At 38.6% G+C, this 17,802-nt stretch overlaps 1 protein-coding gene across 3 annotated transcripts in view; it reads right to left on the bottom strand.

Moving 5' to 3' along the window:
* TMTC2 (transmembrane O-mannosyltransferase targeting cadherins 2) overlaps nucleotides 1-17,802 on the bottom strand; it is a 231,758-nt gene that overhangs the window by 46,748 nt on the left and 167,208 nt on the right. For all 3 annotated transcript variants that reach the window (XR_006104119.1, XM_042469025.1, XM_042469024.1), the window contains one exon: nucleotides 16,573-16,651. Coding sequence is in view for 2 of the 3 variants with exons in the window: in XM_042469025.1 (XP_042324959.1) it covers nucleotides 16,573-16,651 (79 nt within the window). In the remaining variant the exon portion in view is untranslated. The remainder of the gene's footprint in view (nucleotides 1-16,572; nucleotides 16,652-17,802) is intronic.

Here is a 17,802-nt window from a genome sequence, read left to right on the forward strand (position 1 = left end):
AAATTAATACATTCATTTTGTAAAACAGGAGGACTAACAGATTTAAAAATTTTTAAACAAAATGTGACATTAAAAAAAAACAATGAAATATATATATATATATATGTCACAGATTCCACTTTAACTGATTTACAGAAAGGTACGTAAATCTTTGCAAAACATGTAAACACTGTTACTGTAAGTGTGACAATGCAAATCTTCACCTTAATTAGAAAAAGACATAATATGCTGATGAAAAGGCAATGACAAAGAGAACTCCCTACTATTAATTGTTGACACATATCTAAAATGGGATGAGTCAGCATAGTTAATCGTGGAGAATGCTGGATTTTGTAGTCCACCAGCATTTCGAGGGCTTCATGTTTGTCATCTCTGATCTCTATGAAAAATAATTATAAAATATGTTAACACTACCTATTGACTGAGAGGAGGAATATAGTGACAGGTGGAATGATATGGAAACCATGATGTAATACAGGATTAACTAAGAAGGATTATGGAGCTCTTCGAATACCACCATTGGATATCATCAGGTAAAATTCAAAGGGATAAGAAATACAGTCATAGCTTCTTCTTTTTAAAAACAACAACAACAATCTTCTTCTTCTTCAGCTATACCAAGGTTGGGAACTTCAGTTTTGTGCCTTTGGGCTGAATCCTCTTGGATTCTCCAGAAACTTTCCACATGATAATACCATTGGGTAATTTCCCAGCTTTTTTGCATTCTAAAAGGTTGCCTTTCCTAAGACTTTCTGATTAGCAACAAGAGCTTTAGGCTAGAATATGCTGGCCACTGGGGGTCCATCCAAGAACCTCTTTGAAATGGAATTTGACCCAGGGCTAAATGGATTCTCCATTAGAACATTTATTACAACAGAAAAAAAATAACTTGACAAAGTTATAGGAGGAAGCAAATCATTGTAAAGCATTGGCCAAAGTTGAAGTGACACTAAAAATCACAGTTAAAAATACTAAAACCTGGCTTAAAGTGAATAGCTAGTGTGAGGGGAAGAAGACACAGACCCTTCACATTATTTCAATGACTGCATTTTTCTTTGTCTGTTTTTAGCATATAGCCCTGAAAGAAAGGGAAGAAACACTGTTAACATATTTCTGGAAGTAAGTTATCCACTTATTTTATTATTTCAGTCTGTTAAGAAAGAGAAGAAAAGAAGCATTGAGATGACACCCTTAAGTCTCTATCTGGCAAGAGATCACTTCAAAGGTTGCAAAAGGTCAAGAGTCACCTCAAAGGTTCTTCTGGACAGCCATTTCTGTGAATTAATGTTTGAAAGAACTGTATACAGTGGTACCTCGGGTTACGAAATTAATTCGTTCCGCGGCTAATTTCGTAACCCGAAAAACCTTCGTAACCTGAATTGCCATAGGCGCTAATGGAAAAAAATAGCTCTCTGCTGCCCTCCGGTGGCGAAATAGCGCCGAGGTTTTTTCGTAACCCGAAAAAACCTTCGTAAGCCGAAACAATAAATCCCTATGGGATTTTTTCGTATCCCAAAAAATTCGTAAGCTGGGTAATTCGTATCCCGGGGTACCACTGTATATGCTTGAAACAACACAGAGTGAGGGAAGAGGTAGTCCTTAAGTTGTACTGTCTCAGGTTTCAGCAGGTTGAATCATGAACTAAAATCTTAGCCAATACCTGGGGTTTCAAAACATAAAACAGTCCTGGGTGGGCGAGTGTTTGCATTCAAATAATCTCTGACTTATGGTGATCCTATCACAGGTTTTCTTGGCAAGATTTGTTCAGAGGATGTCTTTGCCTTCCTCTGAGGCTGAGACTTGCCCACAGTTACCCCAGTGAGTTTCCACGGCTGAGTAGATTCAAACCTTGGTCTCCAGACTCCTAGTCCAACACTCAAACCACTATACTACTCTGACTCCTTCTATAGTCCCAAGTATTGGTCTAGAAATGGGAATCAAAAGTGTGGCATGTGGAAATTAACACAGCTCATTTTTTATTATTAATATTTTTAAATTTTACAATACAAATGATTACGCTTTCTTCATACAAATATATGCTTTAACATTTTACTTATTCCCCGGAGCCATTCCCATCCATATACTCCATCCAAAATTTTAATTCATCTTGTGAAGGTAATTTTCCATCTTCTTTTCTTAATACTTTTTCAATCTATTCTATCTATTCTTATATCCATAATATTTTCTATTTCTAATATTACTGTTTCCCAATTTTTTTTACATATTTACATTGCCACCCCATATGTATATATTATCCTACTTCATCACATCCTCTCCAACAATATTTTTAATTATTCTTATCTATATTATGTAATCTCACTGGAATTAAGTACCATTACCAGATCAGCTTAAAATAATTTCCCTTAATTCGTACCAATAGGTTTTTCAAATGTCTTTGTTCCCAAATTTTATTCCATTCATTTTCACAAAATTTACATCCTAATTCTTCTTCCCATATCTCTTTCCAAATATTTTGGTTTATTTATTTTTTTTTTATTCTCCATTAATATTTTATACATGTTGCTAGTTATTCCTTTCATACACAACTCCTTTCCCAAAAAAGGAAGCCTATATGGATGAGGATAAAAGCATGAAGCAAAGATTGTTACATTTTCAAGTGAGTGGAGTAATTTTTTTCTTACCCTCTATTATTAGATCTCACAATTTAATATCTAAGTACAAATACAGGAATAGTGGATGGAACAGACCTTTGAACTAGCTCTGCATCAACAAAAGTACTGAAATTAATGACAGCTTTGATCTTTAAGTGATACACATAAGAGAGAAAGATCAATTGTGAGACTTCTATTACTGTCCCAAGAGAAATCAGATGACTTTTAACAAAATATCTCCCGAGTGCATGTCATGGAAATAGAATTGTACAGTACTAAAATCATCCCATAAAAAGAGAGGGTGTGGGAGAAATTCATTTATGCCTCATGAGACTTGAAAAGTCTTAATTACACCAGACAAAAATTGTCCTGGGAAGTAAAAAATTAGTTATATTTAATATATGCAAGTAGTGGCTACAATGAGACACCTTGTTTAGCATACTAATTGAATGTCATCTTAGTATTTAAGGGGACACGGGGGGAAAGAAGCAATTATATTTTACTGTATTTCTCAGTGGAGAGGGGGATCTCTAAAAATCTGGATTTGCATAATCTGAAAGGAGGAAGTATGTATTCAGTTCCAGATATAAAAGACAATGCCTATAGCATTTTCTCCTGTTTATTCCCAGTTAACAGAATGGCTTATGCTTTGAGGTTATCTTAAAGCATAAATAAGGAAAGTATAAATATTCCACAAATAACAGCAGCTCACAGCCACTTAAACCAACCTATTAGCATTTAAAAATATCCTTGTCCTATTATATGAGATGGAGGTAAACATAAGAGCAAATTATGTTAGTTTCAATGGTTTATAAACAGCCCAGAAACATTCTATACAAGTAATACAAGAGAAATCACAATAGTAAGGATTCAGCATAGCCACCAACTGGCCATCTGCAGTAATTTAGAAGTGCTTCCCTGTGATCAAATAAACAAAGAAACTATCAAGTTTGTGATTCTTTCATTCTCACACCACCAAACCCCTCAATCCATGCAGAATATAACCCATCATGAATCCAATTCAAGATGGGGCTACATCATATCTAATCACTAAATTCTGCTCCATTGTATTTACTAACAATTACACCAGCTTTTGAGACAAAATGTTCTCTACTACATATTTAGAATAACTGATCATTATTATTTATAGCAATTTATTACGATCATGCTACAATTATAATCTATAATTAAAACATTGTTCTAACTGAGCAATTAAGATATTGAATATCTTCACAGATATTGGTCCCTGCATTGCAAATATGCCCAGAACTGGCACATTGGTCCTTGCATTGCAAGTATGCCCAGAAATGGCTCTGATGGGTGCATGAAGCTCCATGTCTTTCTCTGAAATAACACATCTGTACATTTTAGTAGATTAAAATAAAATAAAATAAAGCAGATTGAAATACTCCCTTTATTCTTTAGTGAACAGTCCACTTTCTATCCATTTACTCAGGACTAATCCCAACAGAACTCAACTCTCACTTATATGAACATCATTGCATTTATAAGTTCCTTTTAAAAAAAAAGAAAGGAAATTTACATCAAAGGTGGGAAGCCTCCTGAACATGTTCAGAGGCAATGGGTCCTGAAGTCCATTTTCAAAACAACGGGCCAGTTCCTTTCCCAGGTGGCTAAAATACTTGCAGCACTCCAGAGATGAGTAAGGTTCTCACACCACTTACGGTGGGAGGAAATGGCTGATCCACCATCTCATCTGCCCTGTCACTACTTGTTGTTTGTTGTTTCTCTCTTACTTCATTTCCTCATGATGTAGGCACAGACAGAGATAGTGATGAGATGAGGGATGCAAGGAGGGGACATGGTGTTATAAAGTGAGGCAAGGGGGAGGAAAGTGCAAGAAGTGTGTTGGAGTAGTGCAAGGGAAGAAGGTATGACTATGTGAGGTGAAGCAGGGAGAGGAGAGAGTGGGAGGTTTGGTGGCAGTGGGTGTAAGGTGAAAGGGTGACAGCCTCTGCAATATGAGATGGAAAGAGAATGGGGGATGTGGTGGTAGGAAAGATTCAGTGTAATGACACCAAGTAAGAGAATGGGAAAAGAGAGTATAGAGGTCAAGGGGACAAGGCACAAGGAAAAGAGGAACAAGAGGCAAGATGAAGCAAGAGACAAAAGAAAGTGGGATCCATGAGGTACATGGGAGAGAGCCATTGTGACATGGAGTGAAGCTAAGATACAAGGAGGGGAGAAATGATAGAAGGACATGAGTTGCAAGGGAGAAAGGCATGGTGTAGTGAGGCAAGGGGCAAGAGAAAATGAGAGATATGGTGATGTGGCATGGTGACACAAAGGAGGAAGGAGACCAGACAAGGTGGAGGTGGTGTGGTAAGGGAGAAAGAAGGGAGTGAACCAGTGGATGACCTCTAGGAGCAGGGAGTGGTGGAATTTGCGTTTCCTAATGCTCTACAGCCTGAGGCAGTGTCTAACTCTGCCTAATGCACAGGGTGGCTCTGAACAGCACATAACATTTTAAAAGTGCTTTTGACTATACAATGTACTTTTACTACATTAGTCTAGTGATCCGTAGTGTGTCAGCTACTTTCCACCTGTCAACCTATGGATTCCATAGGGTTTTCTTAGGCAAGGAATACTCAGAGGTGGTTTTATCAGTTCCTTCCTCTGAAATAAAGCCTACAGTGCCTAGTGGTCTCTCAACCAAATACAGTTAGCCTCCATACCCATATATTGTTTATCCATGGATTCAAGCATCCATGGATCAAAAAATTTAAATATATATGTATATAAATTCCAAAAAACAAACTTTGATTTTGCCATTTTATATAAAGGTCATCAGTTTATTATCCATTGTATTTAATGGGACTTGAACATCCACTGATTTTGGGACCCATGATGGGTCCTGGAATCAAACCTCAGAGGATACCAAGGGCCCACCTTACAGTCCTCCCTCTGAATTCATGGGGGATCTGTTCAGGACCCCCTCGTGAATTCAGAAATCCACAGATATTCAAGCCCCATAGACTTGAATGGACGTATGCGTCATTAACTTTAATAGAGGTTGCTCCTCCGCAAATAATCAAAACTGCGGATCTCAAATCCATATTCCACCTCCATTAGTACTATATGTTTTATGAAAGTTAATTGTATTTTATTAACCTTATTGTATTGATAATACGCTATTGTTTTTATTGAATGTATTTGATATGTTTTTATTGCTAGAATAATTTGTTTGTTATAATCCCACCTCGATCCGCAGGGAGAGGCGGGAAATAGAAATAAAATTTATTATTATTACTGGTCATCTTCTCTGAGCTAAGTGGTGTTGCTACTGTTGAATAGTATATTGCTTAAACATGTATGAACAGTCTATACAGTGGGTCCTTGGTATCTGCTGGGGTTTGGTTCTAGGAGTCCCATTAAATCCAATGGCACAGACAACTGGTGTCCCTTATATAAAATGGCAAAATCAAGGTTTGCTTATTGGAATTTATCTTTTTTTGGAATATTTTCAAGCCGTGGATGCTTGAATCCATGGATAAAAATCAGTGGATATAGAGGGCCTACTGTATTGTGAAGAGAACGGGCAGTAAAAAATTAATAAAGAATAATATTTCAGAAAGGAAAAATGTGCAAAGAATCTTTGGTGATGCTCATGTAGCACAAGTTGTGCCTCTCTTCATTATGTGTGTGTGTGGGGCGGGGGGGGGGGGGGTAAAAAAAAAAAAAAAAACCCTTCCTCGTGTGTGTGAGCAAAAAAAAAAAAAAAAAAGAAATTTTGCATGAATGTTTGGAAAGGGGCCTGTTCCACCACAGGCAAATATGCAAGTAGGAACAACCAGGCATTCAGGACTAGAATATATCAATCTACCTTGAAACAGCTACTCACCAGAAACAACAGGCATGAGAACAAAGAAAAAACAGATGGACTCAGACCCTACAACAGTCCTAAATGTCAACCCATGTCAACTCTGACAACCCCATTACAGAACGTAATGATGCCATTATCTGCTTATCGTTCCATTATGACATATGCTATCGCCTGCCAGCAAAGCCTCACTGTGCTCTACACAGGACCACCAGGCCAGTCACTAGGCAACAAAATGAAAGATGACAAATCTGACATCAGAAATGGCAATATTCAACAACTAGTGGGAACACATCTTAACTCCCCAGGGCATTTTGTTACTGCCCTTAAAGTGGTCGGTTTTTAGCAAAGGAATTTCAAATGGAGAACCAAACGGAGACACTGGTGAATTACAATTCATTAGTTCTCTCTCCTGCAGCTGTAGATGTAAAGACCTCCCTCCCAAAAACCCCACTACATGTGTTAATAGGCTTATTCAAAGCCAGGATAGGGATGGTCGGTGTTGATAATACGATTACCACTCTGTGTACTTTCTGCATTTCATTCACCTCTAATTTCACTGTTTATAGTCTCCCTCTGCCCACCAAGCCAACACTCTGCATAACCACCACTTATGAGAGATTTAAAGCATCTGAACAAATGGACTGCGGTTTTTGCAAGCCTATGCCATAATGAACATATTAGCCCTTAAGGTGTCACAAGGCTCTTTGCTGATTTCATACAGAAAAACTGTAGCTGGTGACCAAACAAAACTATTTTGATGAGCTAAACGGTTGTGCAAGACTGCTGTAGTGGAAGCAGCATTGGATTAATTGAAACTGAACACAATACACATGGGAATGTGATTTTACATCAGTGCCATTCCTTTCCAATCTCTGATCAGCAAGAGTTATAAGAAAACAACACCTTTGATGGGAAAACATTTTTCTGTAATATTTAAATAGAGGACAACAAACAGATGCAAAAATGTCTACTTTGAGAGGGTTTTTCATAGGCAAACCTTCAGGACGTATTTTTCACACCAAAAATGTTCACTTATGCACATTCAGACAGCCCTAATAAATGCATGCTGATATATACAGTAAGTTACATATAACTATATAACGTGAGAAATAAAAGGTTGGTGGCTAGAAATAACAGTGTTTTTAAGCTGTAAAAAATTCCATTTAATTGATACTGAGTACTGCAAACTGAGACCCCAGGCCAGAATGAGACACCTATGGGGAAAGGGTAGGGTCCTTTACTCTTATTACACTTGATTCCTGATCTGTACTGGGCCTCATACATTTTTTTTTTCATCAAGGTAAAAAAAAACCCACTCAGACCCTAGACTCCAGGAAAGAGCTATGCAGAAAGTGTAATATGTAGTTTAGCTCATAATAAAGCTCAAAGTAAATAAATGCATATGTTTATAAAATACAAAAGTATTGTATGTTATCTTAAGAACATTTTCCATTGTTAAATTAGGAACCTTTGAAGATTTCTGCTCTATGTATTTTTAATAGAGCCAGTTTGCATTTATTTATGTTGAATAGCTCCTTATGGAACCAAATACCAATGAACACAGAGCTTAGTTATTAGGCATCACCAGAATAAAAAAAACATATTTTAGAAGTTTCAACTGCTGAAATGAAAATGGAACCCAAAATTAATCACTTTCAGTGAGGAACAAAACAACAGTTATACCCTCCAAAAATTTACACAGAAATAACCTCAAGAATAGAAACTAATCATGAACAAAATGGAGGCACTAAACTTAGTCCAGAGACACTGAATTATCTTTTTTAGATAAACAGTATTATAATAAATGTGAAATAATACTGTACGTAGTTATTAAGGCAGAGTGAACCAACACTTTTTTCTCTTTGTGCACATATTGAGTACAGAGTTACTATAGATACCACTAATTTTGCCACCCTCACAGGCTCACTTGGGTTAAATCTGCTCTGCAGAAATATTCTGGTTTGACACTGCTATAATGGCCATGACTTAATGCTATGGAATTCTGGGAATTATAGTTTGTTGTGGCACCAAAACAAATTGCATTTCCCAGAATTCAACTGCACTGATGCATGGGAGTTAAAGCTGTGTCAAACCATATTATTTATGCAATGCTGATGCAGCCTTGGTGAGGACACGAGAGAGCCTTCTCAGTGGCTGCTCCCATTTTGGAATTTCCTTCTGCAGGAGGCTAGGCTGGCAACCCCCCCCCCCCCCACTTTCTTTTCCCCAGCAGGCAAAGAGCTTTTGTTTAAAAAGGCTTACAATGTGTAAGTAGAGAGACTTCTTAAGGGGTCACGTGGGTGTACTTTAATTATCACTTTAATTATTTATTTTTATTTATTTATTTATTTCAACTTTCAATGCCTTTTAAATTTTATACTGTTATGATGTGATTATTTAATATTGTTTTTCAAATTTTATTGTTAGGTTTAGGTTTTTAATTTAATCTTTTTGTGAGATGCCTTGGGTCCATCTCCAAGAGAAAACAAAAAGGTAATAAACTCTGAACAGTGCATTACTTTCAGCATGCTATAAGATAAAAATTATATGCATTTAGTTGGAGACAGGCAAAGCTGCTACATCTAGGGAAAATACAAAATGTTTTAGAGGAGTACAGTGTGCCCTTTGTTTAAGCGGGAGATCCGTTCCGGACTCCCCCGCATAAAACAAACAATGCATATGCTCGAGCCCCATTTAAATGAATGGGGCTCGTACATGCAGTGGCGTGGCAGCGCACGCGCCACAGCACATGACCCATTCCTCCCTCTGGGACACACCGCCCTTTCCTCCCCACGCAGCTTTCAGCATATGCTGAAAGCCGCGTATAATGCGGGGAGCACTGTATTATAATTTGGCCAAGTTTACACATGCAAACGAGTGGTACTAGGCAGTGACGGTGACCAGCGTGGTCACTCATGGGGGGGGCCAGGACTTCTGGTGCATGATTCCGATGCTCTTCCGGTGTGCACAGAAGCATGAGCACATGGCTGGAGATGTCACACACATCCCCAGGGAGCAGCCCCGGCCAGGCTGCAGAAGACCCGCATGCCCCGGGGAAGGGCTGAGGAGCAGCCATGTGGCTCCGCGCAGAGCTACAGAAGCCCCACACAGCTGCAGGCATAAACCCCCTTCTGGGGTTGGACACCTGGTGCGATACACCCCCCCACACACACACACACACAAACACACCCCAGTGACGGTCCTGGTACGAGGGACTATAGGAAGTGAATGGAGACTCTTTCATGTGGGAAGGTGCCTGGCATTTGGTTTTAGTATTTTTACAATGCTATTCATTGTGCTTCAAGAAGCTTTCCAGTTGTTTAGTGAAACTTTGTTGCAATCATATGGCAAGCTACTCTGTAGGAGTCTGGTCAAGCCTCAGTAAGAGTTGCATTATAAGCCAACAATTCTAGATTTCCCAAATTATATTTAACTCACTTCTAAAAAGCTTAATTACAGAGCTTCAAGAGAATCTGCCAGTAAGAGAATTTTCCAGATTATATAGGAATCTGTCTGCAACTATCCTGATAACAATGCAATGTGATCAGTAAGAGCCAATATGAGTTTATCAAGAACAGATCATGCCAAACTAATCTTACATCTTCTTTTATTTTTTAAAATCAGGTCACTAATTTGGTAGATGATGGGAAAGCTGTAGATGTCATTTATCTGGGTTTCAACAAAACGTATGATAAGATCCTCCATCAATATTTTGATTAAACTGATTAAATTTGAAATATATAGCAACACTGCCAGTTGGATAAATGAATGGTTCAGAAACCATGTTCAAGGAGTTGTCATCAATGATAGTGCTTCATACCTGAAGGAGGTCTCAAGTAGACACCTCAGCTTTCCTTCCTAGGCCTATTATTCCTCAACATTTGTATGACTCAGATGACAGGGTGGATGCAATTTTTATCAAGTTTGCAGATGACACAAAACTGGAAGGGTGCCTAAGGTGCTGAAGATACAAACAGAATTCAGAAAGACCTAGATAAACTAAAAAATTGAACAGAAATTAAGAAAATTCAATTCAATTCTATATTTAGGTCACAAAAACCCAAATATACAGGTATAGGATAAATAAGACATAACTCAACAGTACTACAGCGTGCCCTTGCTTTACGTAGGGGATCCGTTCTGGACTCCTCCGTGTAAAGCAAATTCCGCGCATGCTTGAGCCCCATTTAAATGAATGGGGCTTGTGTATGCGGCAGCATGGCGACGGACGTGTGCCCCACTACTCCCTATGGGACGTGCCGCCCCTTCCTGCCCGCACAGCTTTCAGCATATGCTGAAAGCCAAGTAAAGCATGCCTGCATATGATGTGGACACACTGTATATACAAAAAGGACCTTGGGATTATTGTAGATTATAAATTGTGAGCCAGCAGTATGATTCTGCAGCAAAGAAGGCAAATGTTATTTTAGCCTGTATTAATAGAAATATAGTTTCCATTTCTCATCTATAAGGGTTTTCTTGGTGAAATGGCCTGGCAAGGAGGGACACCTTTTGCCTCCTTTTGTGCAGTGCCGACAAGTGTCAGCTATGGTGACACTACCATTCTCTCTGTGAGAGTTGATTTCAGTGTCACCCACCACTACTGTTGCAACCGAGTAGCTGTTCCTATACTGTTTTATGCCTGTTAACCTGCCTGTTATTCCCTTCTTCCCTCCCTCAATTCTCTTTTCCCTTTCACTTTTACACACACACCCCGGTGCTCCTTTTCCACGCCTGTCACTTTGTTCGTGGCAGCGGCATCGGGGGCCTCCTAGTCTTCTTGTTAAGGGAGAGCCCTGATTGTTCTTGAGTTTCAGTGTTGAAGCCTCCCTTTTTGTCCCTGTCAATAACGGCGCCCTTCTGGTCTCAGTGGGGAGGGTTCTGACGTACCTGGCTCCCAAGTCTCCCTCTTTGAGATCTCCCTCTGGAAAAAAGTACTTAGGATACCAAGGGCAGCCTTCATGGACAGCCAAGAAGACAAACAAATGGGTTCTTGAACAGGTCAGACCAGAGCAATCCCTTAAAGATAAAATGATTAAGTTGAGATTATCGTACTTTGGCCACATAGAGAGAAGGCATGGATCACTAGAAAAAACAATAATGCTAAGAAACGTAGAGGGTAGACGAAAGAGAGGAAGACCACAAACCAGATGGATAGACTCAATTAGGGGGGTTATGGGCAAGGGCTTGCAGGATCTGGGCAAGGCAGTGGGGGATAGGGAATCTTCAAGATGTCTCATTCACAGAGTTGCCATGAGTCAGAGCTGACTCAAGGGCAGTAACAACAAAGTTTCCATGTCAGGGGAAGTAACAGTCCCATTATATTCTGCACTGATCAAGCCTCATATAGAATACTGTGTTCATTTCTGAGTACCTCATTTTAAGGTGTTGTAAACATGCTGGAGCAGGTTCAAGAAGGGCAAAAAGGATGATAAGAAGCATGGAGAAGAAAACAGCAGGGCCATTCAGCCCTAGCTAGCTTAGTCAGTAGTGAGAATATAAGACTTGTATTGGAAGGACTGCACATCTGGAGGGTGGTATAACTCCTACCCTTGTCCAACATGCATGAGGCTAAAAAAATTTAGCATACACAGCTGGTATGTGGATGAATTGCTTTGCACATTCTTAAACTACCTGGAAACAGATAAGCCGTCATGTCATGACAGTGTAACTGTTTGGCATTCTGGCTGTACTGTATGCAAGTAACCCATTCTATGCATTTGAAGAGGCTAGCTGGACTGTGACCAATAATTTTAGGGACAAAAAACTGTCAAAATATCATGTAGCTGACACCTGAAGAACAGTTACAAACTGTTCTTGGAGAAACACAATTAGAAAATCTTTCTAACGAATGATCTGAAACTTGAGTAGATCAGCATTATGTTCTTTCCTATTACTTTTCAATATTAAAATATAACCGCTATGCTCCAACTTACATGTATACCACTAAACCAGTTAACATATGAATTATTCTAGCAGGTGGGTTTGTGTGGTTTCAAGAGCAATGCAACACAATCAACTGAATAGTATCATGTTTCCAGGATAGCAAAAGACATCTATACCAAGAATGATCCCCAAGCTGGCCAAATTTTAGCACAAAACTACTCATAGTCCCACAGGGATCATTATGTTTGACCCCAATATTTAATTGAAGCTTTCAAACAAAATAGATTACCTATTTAATGCACTTGAGCTGGACTCTATCCTTTGTATGGCATGCCCCAATGCCAAACCAATTAATCTGTTTTACCTCTCATGCTTACTTCTTGAAGCTGGTGCCAAAAAGGAAAAGATATACCAATGCAGCATTACATGGAATCTTTAAATATATGCCTGGTAACCATTCTAAAATGTATCCTTTTATACCTTTTCTCTTCTTTGAAAAACTATTTTAAAAAATCCTGATAAAATATTTTCCCTTGGTAAAGGGCCAAAACATGGTTTCCTCAGCACACCTGGCTAAATAAATCACACCAGTGCTACAGACAAAATTTACTGTATGCATTTCCATACAATCCACTTCTTCAATAAACAGAGTAAGAAATACCATGATAACCCAGGAGTACAAGACAGAATCGATCTGTTTAAACCGGCAGGCCAAAAACAGTATTTTATATTGATAGTAAATCAGTAGTTAAGCTGGCCACATCAGTAAGGTACAAGGCCAGTTCTTTAAAAAAAATCACAGAAAACAGTGGTTTGAAAGATTTGCACTGCTAAAATGTTAATGCTAATCACTGTCAAGTAATCAGGAGTATAACAGCAAGCCTACACCAGCCTTTGGCAACCAGGTATCCCCCAGATTACTACCGTCCAGATCCCAAATAGCCATCAGAGGCCCCGCCCTGCCCCTTCTAAACAGTGCCCACTGCTGGATGGTGGTTCTTTTCATTTGGGGTTTGGCATGACTGCTCCCAGAAACAGATGAGCTGGATCCCAAATGGCTGTTGGGGGTCCAGCACCTCCACCTCCCCACCCATGGTCAGCAACACCTGAAGTGGTTGGCAGCACCTGCACTGGGTGACATCAAGCACAGGGATGACACTGTTATTTACCTTAAACCATTTACACTTTGAGGTATGAAATATTATATTGACAGTCTGATCCTGGATACATCTACTCAGAAGTCCCACATTTTCAACAAGACTCACTCTTAGGAAAATATCCATATCATTACAGGCTAAGCCTGTTATAAAATAGGGCAGGGAGAAAGTTTGATGACATAGCATTAACACTTTAAAACTACTGAACTGTAAAAAAAAATCAAAAGTAGATATCATGAGCATTAATCGTTCCAAAGAAGTTAATTAAGCACACTATTTGAACACTTCTAAATATTTGAAAGAAGAGAGAGATGTTCATGTCGTAGTTTATAAATATAAAGTACATGTTTTCAAAATAAAGTCTCTCTCTTCTTTCAGATTTTTATTAAAACTAAAATTCCCAACAGAAAAGTGCCTGAAGTTTCACTACAAACTAAGCAGAGGAAGAAGACAAGGCAAATGATATTAGCTTCACTCCTCATTTGTTCTTTGATTTGAACAGACAATTGCTTACAATCTCTTGCATGCTTGTCTCTTCTCTACTCATAAAAAATGAACAACAGTAAAGCACATCTTTCAAAAATTTCTGCTATCTTAAAACGAACTACTAAAACATATTAAAGATTTTGCACTTTTACAGTTTTCTATTTATTCTGTTGTTTTAGGACATAAAAATAACATTTCCAAGTAAACCAGTAGTGCTGAGCTACCAGAAGCCCGGGGGAAAGGGGGGGGGGGTTCCTATTATAGCATGGAAATGCTGCAAAACAGAAGCAGTGTTCAGATATTCACTTGACTGCACAGTGGGTGAGAAAGGGCACAATAACAAAGTGGTATGTCCAACTTGCCCTGTGCCTATCCTTGCCCTAAAGGGGAACAAATCCTGTCTGATCTTGGAAGCTAACCAGGGCAGCCCTGGTTAGTACTTGGAGACCACAAATGAATACCTGGTGCTGTAGGCAATATTTCATAGAAAGGAACTGGCAAAATCATTCTGAGTATTCTTTGTCTAAGTAACCCAATGAAGTTCATGTAGTCACTGTAAACTGACAGGTAACATGAAGGCCTATAAACATATATGCCTAGTTTGAACCTAAACGCATACAATTGAAGATATAGAGAGAATCTTATGGTGATCAGGATGCCAAAGGGTTCATTGAGAGTACTTTGCACTGACTGTAAATCATATTGCTAGATTATTCATAGATGTATCCACACTGTAGAAATAATCCAGGTTGACACCACTTTATCTGCTATGGCTCAATGCTATGAAACTCTGGGACGTTTTGGGACATTTAGCTTTCTCTGTCAGAGAGGTCTGATGCCACAACAAACTACAATTCCCAGCATTCTATAGCATGGAGCCATGTCAGTTAAAGTGGCTGGATTATTCTTGAAGTATGGATGTAGCCCATGTCAATTTAAAGTGCTGATTTTAACCTTTAAAGCCCTTAATAAACTAGATCCAGAAAACGCAAAGAACTGCTTGCTTCTGTATGGACTTAAGAAGCACCTGCCAAGGATCTCTCCCTGTAGAATTTTGACTGGTACATATCATATATAGGGACCATTCAGTGGTGATGGTCTTGTTGTTATTTGCCTCCCAAGGACTCTGGCCATTAATGGTGTTGCCCAGGTCTTGCAAATGAGTTCTCTTGACTTCTCCATTGGGTCCATTGGAACTTTGAGACAGGAAATGGTACAACTTTTGGGACTGGACTTGATTGACCTTCGTTTTTAGGGCTTGGGGCTTGTGTGGAGGGTCAACATGTTCAAGCTTCCTGGAAGTACATTAGATAGGGACAAGCGAGAATGATTAGCCTGCCTTTGGGAGCAGAGGTCACTCATCCTTGATATACTGGAGGGAGGTAAGATTACTGCTCCTTCAACATACATTGCACTAAGCAGTCCAGGTGCTGATCAAAAATTAAACAGTTAATAAAGTGGCCCTTAGTTTGTCCATATATTTTGTGTGTCTCTTTATCCTGGCTTTATTTATTGAATCAATTCATCTGAATTGTGATCCTCCTTTTTTCCTACTGCCTTCCTCTTTAGCATTATCAACTTTTCATGTTTCTTTTGCACTTTCTTCCTTTACTTTCATTAGTAGTCATTCCACATTTCAAGATAGAGTTTTGGTGGTGCTACCACCATACAGCTTCTTTCCCAGAGAGATCTGGCAAAGCCATCTTTATTTATTTGTAGATGTATTTTTAGTCACACTTATGTAACAGGTATTTATACTTTCAGAATCATCTTGCCTTGTTGTTGGTGATCTTTTTAGAATTAGTTTTATTCATTCTTTTTTTCACATAAACAGTGATACGTTATAAATTTTAAATTTATAGCACTTGAGATGAACACGTTTTAGATTTAATAGTATAGAGATATTGCATATAAAGAGTAAGAAAAATACATTTAAGTCACAGAAAAAGTCAGCACAGTGTAGTGGTTTAATAGTATGATTATGGCTCTATAGACCAGTATTCAAATCACCACTGAGCCCCACTCACTTGAGCAAGTCACACTCTTTCAGCCTCAGCAAAGGCAAACCACCTCTGAACAAATCTTGTCAAGAAAACCCTGTGATAGATTCACCATAGAGTTGTTATAACTTGGAAACAACTTGAAGGCACACAACAACAGCACATAAGTAGAAGTCTATTGGTGTAACTGGGGACATGATCCTTGTTCAGGATTTCTATTTAAACATAGTGCAACCTCTAAGAGAGCACACATATAGATATCTACTCATGTACAGCTCTGATTGTTCCTTCCAATATACATAAGCAGCTGACCAAGAATGGAACCTCAATCTGTAGCCCCAGTCTATACATCCATTTCATCGTCAAGGGAGAATGACATCTTTTTAAGAAAAGTTATTTCTTAGGCAATGCCAAATACTGACTCTTGGGGGGGGAGGGGGAAGAAATTGCTTGGAAAAGTTACTTCCTTAAAATAAAACTCCCTGAATCTCTGGGGGGAGGAAGGTAGCTTACCCAAGCTTGTGAGAATGGATCTCGTAACTTTGGTTATACTGTATTCTAATCTCAGTTGATTGTTGTTTACTCACCCATCATGTTATACAAGCTCTGTGGTGCAAACTGCCTTGGCATTTTCTGTATTGCTTCCCTGTAAACTGTGAGAGCATCCTATGAAGGGGGAAACATCAAGAAATATATCAGCATTGGATAAAAGAGATGTATCTTTTTTAAGAAAAAAATACATATTTTTTTATTTATTAAACCACAAATTCCCATTGATATAAAACACAAACATATAGCAGAACAAATATTGCAAGCATTGCAAATGAAAAAACAACCCACCAATACTACTACGCTATACTAATTTCTAAAGACTGGGATTAACAAGTGACTTCCAACATGCCAGTTTATGCTATCAAACTACCTGTTACTTCTACGTCTAATACTTTATCTATAGAGGTACTGGATTTGGAAATATATTTTACATGCAAATTGGCATGGGGGGATGAAATGAAGAGGTGCCTTTGCTAATCATGAAGAAGTGGCTTTGCTAATCACACTCCCACTTAGGAAAAGAAGTCAATCAATGAGCTGATTCTCCTCAAGGCAATAAAGAATAATTTCCATCATTGCCCTCCTCACTTGAGGATGTGAAAATGGAATATTTGAGAACCCAGAAAGGCTCATTAGCCTTCATTTTAAATCCTGTAGAAGGATACAGTAAACAAATCAGTGTTTTACTACAGATGAGTATTTAACTTTACCATAAAAGTCTGACAGTGACAAGGATAGCTCTCAGTGCACTATGAAAACATAAATCACAATTGCAGTATATATCATGAGAAAAGTTACAGAATATATTGTTAGAAAAGGTTAGAAAAATGTGAAGAACAAGAGAACTACACAAAGCACAAGGCTGTCTGCAGAAGGTTAATGCAGCTAGGTCATGCATAAATACATAAATTGGTCCATTTCATAATTGTTCACCAAGAGTTTGACATTTATGTCCATTTTCATTTTTCTGTATGACATTCCTTTTTATCTTCTACAGATCTTTACAAGTGCAGTACTTAGTACAAAGCTGAATTCTTGCAAGCCTTCTACTCTTCCCCATTCCTCAAGAAGGGCAATTACTTTACTTCAGGAATTCACAATTGACAATTGGGAAGCTTTATGTAACACACACAAAAGGGATGTAAAAATGCCCCCCCATGCATATAATGTTTGCACTCCATTCACTGAAGGATAAAACTACATGAGATGGGCCAAGCAACACTATTTGGTTTGGGTATCCTATTCACATTTAAGGGGAGAGAGTG

Source organism: Sceloporus undulatus, chromosome 5, assembly GCF_019175285.1.
Source record: "Sceloporus undulatus isolate JIND9_A2432 ecotype Alabama chromosome 5, SceUnd_v1.1, whole genome shotgun sequence".
NCBI lineage: Eukaryota > Metazoa > Chordata > Lepidosauria > Squamata > Phrynosomatidae > Sceloporus > Sceloporus undulatus.